Source organism: Benincasa hispida, chromosome 5, assembly GCF_027475165.1.
Source record: "Benincasa hispida cultivar pf3 chromosome 5, pf3_genome.v1.1, whole genome shotgun sequence".
In the NCBI taxonomy this organism is placed as follows: Eukaryota; Viridiplantae; Streptophyta; class Magnoliopsida; order Cucurbitales; family Cucurbitaceae; genus Benincasa; species Benincasa hispida.
The window spans coordinates 45,305,410-45,310,413 of record NC_143482.1 but is presented as its reverse complement, the minus strand read 5'-3'; the positions used below and the strand labels follow the sequence as shown (position 1 = coordinate 45,310,413).

At 37.5% G+C, this 5,004-nt stretch overlaps 1 protein-coding gene across 1 annotated transcript; it reads right to left on the bottom strand.

The window, feature by feature from the left end:
- Positions 1 to 295: 295 nt before the first annotated feature.
- PAB2 (poly(A) binding protein 2) lies at positions 296 to 4,668 on the bottom strand. The gene is made up of 9 exons (XM_039031752.2): positions 3,750 to 4,668; positions 3,055 to 3,173; positions 2,313 to 2,969; positions 2,152 to 2,229; positions 1,947 to 2,036; positions 1,669 to 1,809; positions 1,346 to 1,519; positions 1,047 to 1,250; positions 296 to 774 (listed from the first exon to the last, which is right to left on the bottom strand). Exons 1-9 carry the CDS (start codon positions 3,994 to 3,996, stop codon positions 535 to 537), a joined length of 1,950 nt encoding a protein of 649 aa, XP_038887680.1. The 5' UTR covers positions 3,997 to 4,668; the 3' UTR covers positions 296 to 534.
- Between the last annotated feature and the right edge of the window lie 336 nt (positions 4,669 to 5,004).

Sequence of the window (5,004 nt, the reverse complement as noted above, 5' to 3'; positions counted from 1 at the left end):
AGACATTTTATACATTTAATCAAGTTTATATGTTTACATAGGCTTCTTTACGATATAATAAAAATATCAATTCACCTCTTACATCATACTCATGAACAAGTAAAAGTTATGAAAATGTCTAAAAATATGAACCTATGTGCTGAGTATTAAATATAACTTTAACTGAAAATTCAATTCACTAAACAAAATTTTAGTCGATGACATTATTAACTTAAAACACGTCTCAACTAGCATCATTCCTTCTTCCATATTAGTTTAGAAACATTACAAATCATAAGAGAATTCAAACATTCAATTTCAATCAAACCAAAACTCATAAAAGGTAACTTCCATAGCACATTTGAAGTGTGTTAATGATAGCAAAACGCTTCACAACAAAACTTAAGCATAGGTTCCCACAATCATTGCCAGTAATATAGAAATCATCACTCGGTTCGAACAAAAATAGTTGAACTTCGCATCTCAAAGTGTCAATAAAAAGCACCAAGTTTGTGGCTCATGAAAAAAACAGAAGGGGTTGTTGCAAGATTCAGATTAGGAATCAAGGTTGTCAGTCAGGGATAGTGAAGCCAATTGATCAGCTGCATTACCGGTCTGCTGAGCAACGCTTCTTAAAACCTCCATTGCCTCCGCCACCTTTGCTTTCAGAGCTTCAGGCGACTCGAGCAAGTGCAGAACCTCAGTTTGGTCCATTTCCAATAGCATTCCTGTTACCTTGGCCGGATTATCAGGCTCTAGCTGTTCCACAAGTGGATAAAGGTTCTCCCCCAGCATCTGAAGAAAATAAAACAGGCAGTTATGACATGATAGAACACATAAAGACAAGCTAACTACAGCAAAATGCTCTGTTATTATATCAACAGCCTCAAAATGAGGCAAAATTGTATCATTTACTATGTAGTTCCTATGTTATGCATTTTGCAGTAAGCGTGCATTGAAAGCCAAATTACCACGGGTAAATCGTCCTCACATACACCTCACCAAAATATATCACTATCTAAAATTAAAGAGGGAAATTTTGATGACAAATTGATCCTAAACCCTACCGTTCTCTGCTGGTCTGGAGTTGCATTTGCAAGAGCAGAAGCCAAAGCACCCACAGGAACTGGTTGAGGGTGGACAGCATCTCGCGGTGGCATTCCACCCATCTCATATGGAACAGAGAACATGCCTCCAGCAACACCAGGCATGGGAAGATCAGGCAGTCCACGTCCAGGAGGATAACGGTAGACACGTCCTCTTGGTAGCATCTTTCAGGTTAACAAATATATGGCGTTAGTGTCTTGCTTAGAACGAGCAATCATGGGCAAAGAGGAAAAAAGAAGGCAGAAAAAACAATACCAACCTGCTGCTGCATCAGAGGAACAGGCTGCTGGGTTTGCTGAATGGCCCCAGCACGCCTGCCTCCAGATCTTTGCCCTTGCTGGCCCTGCTGAACCATTGGTACAAAGAAATTTGGCATGGGACCTCCACCAGGCCTCATTCCAGGCATGAGTTGCTGTTGATAACCAAAGCCAGGCTGAAAAAATTCACAGAATGATTTAATTGCAAACCATTTTATATAGAATTTACAACATCTTCAATCGAACATATATAGAAAAAATAATCATTTTACATGCAAACCACAACGATCTAGATTTTTTTTTCTTTTGGAGAGAAGAAAGTCACCTGTGAGGAAATAATAGTAGGTGGAGCTTGTCCATAGAATATTTGTTGTCCGATACCTGGACCACCTGGAGGATACATTGGCATGCCACGAGGAGCAACTGAAGATGCCATTGCCATTGGCTGCATTTGGGAAAATTGTGCCTGATTTTCACACATAAAATACGGTCAATGTCAAACAAAAGAGGAAATGCATAAATGAATATAAACACACCGTTAATGTATAAAAAAAGAAAGAATAGCACCATCCACAATCGAAACATAATAATTAGCAGACATACCTGCAACCTAGCTCTTCTATCTTCCTTCCTCTGTGCGAGTGCAACATAAAGAGGTTTGCTCACAATCATTCTTCCATTCATCTCTGCAAGCTATCAGATTACAGAAACAGATAAGAAGAGTTCCATGAATTAACTGTAATATGCCAATCAACCATATATCAAGAATAATCTAAACAATGTTCTTGTGCACAATAATGTAACTCACAGCTCTTGCAGCCTCTTCAGGAGTAGAAAATGCAACAAAGCCAGATCCTCTACTGATTCCATTGGGGTCACGCATAACCTGCAGGTATGTAAAGGATCAAGACATTTGTTAACACTCAACTGGAGGATTTAAGACTACAAAACATATTTAGGCCTTACAACCTTGCATGAGGTAATGGTTCCAAACCCAGTGAATAACTCCTTCAGTTTATCATCGTCAATGCTATCATCTAAATTCTTAACATATAAGTTTGCACCTTGATACTTGTCAGCGGCTTCTTTTACACTCTGCTCAAATCGATTTTTCAGTTCAACCTCCCTTTCAGATTTCTTCTGGGCTTTTCCAACGTACCACTCTTTCCCATCAACCTTCTTTCCATTAAGTGCTTCAACAGATCTAGCAGCATCATCCGCATTCTCAAAATTTACAAAGCCAAAGCATTTTGATTTTCCTTCCCCATCCCTCATCACCACAACACTGGTGATTGGTCCAAACTCCCCAAACATATTTTTCAAATCTTCTTCAGTTGTAGTTTCTGCTAGATTCTTAACGAAAACATTATTAAATTTTGTTTTCTCACTGACACTTTCTCTTTCTTGCTTGCGAACGAAAGGTCCCACAAACACCTGCTTGTCATTTAGCAGCATACCATTCAACTTTTCTATAGCTTTTAAGGCAGCTTCCTCAGTGTCAAATTGCACAAAACCAAAGCCTTTAGATTGGCCAGATGAATCTGTAGCAACCTTGCAAGATAGAATGCTTCCAAATGCAGAAAAAGTATCGTGCAACGCTTTGTGATCAATTGCCTTGTCCAAGTTCTATCATTTAAGAGCAGCATTAAGTCAAAACATCTAACAACCAAGCCATTGAGATAAGAAAAAAAGATCTTGCTACAGTACTTACCTTGATAAAAATATTTCCAGACCCACTTTTCCGCACGCTAGGGTCACGATGTGAATACATGACCCTAATGGGATTCCCATTCAAAGGGGTGAAGTTTAGCACATCTAATGCCCTTGAAGCTGTCATGAAGTTTGGTAAAGAAAAGAAAGAGAAAAAGATACAATAAGACATAATTCTTCAGACAGATACAAAAGAAAACATAATCAAGCAGAAGCTAAGGACATGATAGCATTGATTAAACCAAATAAACATAAAACATTAATTCATTCTGCACCCAACATTACAAAACGAGAATAACTTCAAAATGGCCCAAATTAAAAATCCAGTAAGGAAAACAGAAAATACATGATAAAAAATGGAAATTAAGTAGAAACAATACAACGATACATATTCAGCCACGCATTTCTTCCTAACTACAAGAATCCTACACCATCAAGAATATTAAATGAAAGACTATACAGCAACGTTTCCTCACATGTGAATGAAATTAAGACATTTACCAAGCCCAGTAAAACAGACATGCGTTGTTCTTCCCAAAACGAAGCAAGCAACAACAAGAGGTCATAATTCCTAAAATGCTAAGGGGATTATACAAAACAGAAAACTCAAGCAGAGACTCAAACATGGCAACACATATATTCAGAGGACAAAATGTACAGGAATTTAGGAACTAAAAATTGAAGGGTTTGACAAACCATCCACTGGGTTGCTGTAATTGACATAACCATAACCAAGCGATCGGCGGGTGGTCAAATCCCTGCAAACCCTAACAGAAACCACCTGCCCCACCTGATTAAAAAGATCATAAAGCTGGGAATCGGTGACGTTGACGTCAAGATCCCCAACATACAACGACGTCGTCACATGCTGATTTGCCCCTCCATTGGCCGCCGGATCGGCACCGGAGTTGGGAACTTGAGGTTGAGGTGGAACCTGAGCCATGGTGAGAGAAAAAGTCGCTGGGTTTCTTGTCTTTTCTTTTCTTTTCTTTTTTTCAAAAATTTTTTAGATTTTTTTGATCTTTGACTCGCTTCCCTCTCCTCTATTATTCAGAATGGAGCAGTAACACCAAGATAATCCTACAGAACGACGGAATGAAATTGATAGTAGGAAAGACGACGAAGAATTTTTTTTTTTTTGTAAGAATTTTTGTTGGGGGTAAAACAGAACAGGTAAGAACAACAAGAGTTTGTTTGTTTTTTAGGGTTGTTGTGAAGGCGAAATGATAGTGGAGGAGAGGGAAGGTAAAAGAAGGGATAGATGGTCGGAACCCGGGATCCGACGGTGGAGAAGAAGACGGAGATTTGGTATTCAGAGGGTTTCAATCGGAGGGCAGCTGAAACTGCACTGAAGAAAGAAAAAAGGGTTTTCGATGCTTCAAGGATTTATATATGTCTGGTGGATTTTGGGTAAAAACCCTAAATCGGAGATGATAATTTTGGAACACATCGCCGCCGTAGATTCCTTTAAAAAGATGATGATGGTTTTTTTGTCTTTTTATTTTTTCTTTTTCTCTTCATCTCCCCTTTTTATTTTTCTGTTTATTTTTCTATTATTATTATTTTTTTTCTTTTCCAATGGTTGGGAGCTTAACTGTAAGATTCTTTTTCAGATAAGGTAGTTTGTGGATAGTTTAACCCTTTTTTAGGATCTTCTTAATAGTATTAGCAAGATAGTAGTTTTTATTTTTTATTTTTTTTTATGAAAAAAGGTTAATCTTTTTATCTTTAGTATTCCCAATTATCTTGTTCTTGGTCCTTCATGGATAAAAATTATGTCAAAATTGTATTATTTGGGGTTTAGGTTCTACTATTTGTATTTGATTCTTACGTTTAAAAAATGTTTTCATTTTTAAGTTTAGAAAATAATTGCTATATAATCTTTTGGGCACTCTTGTTCATGTAAAATTATGGCAAGAGATCTCACTTAAAAATATAATTCTAGGTAAAC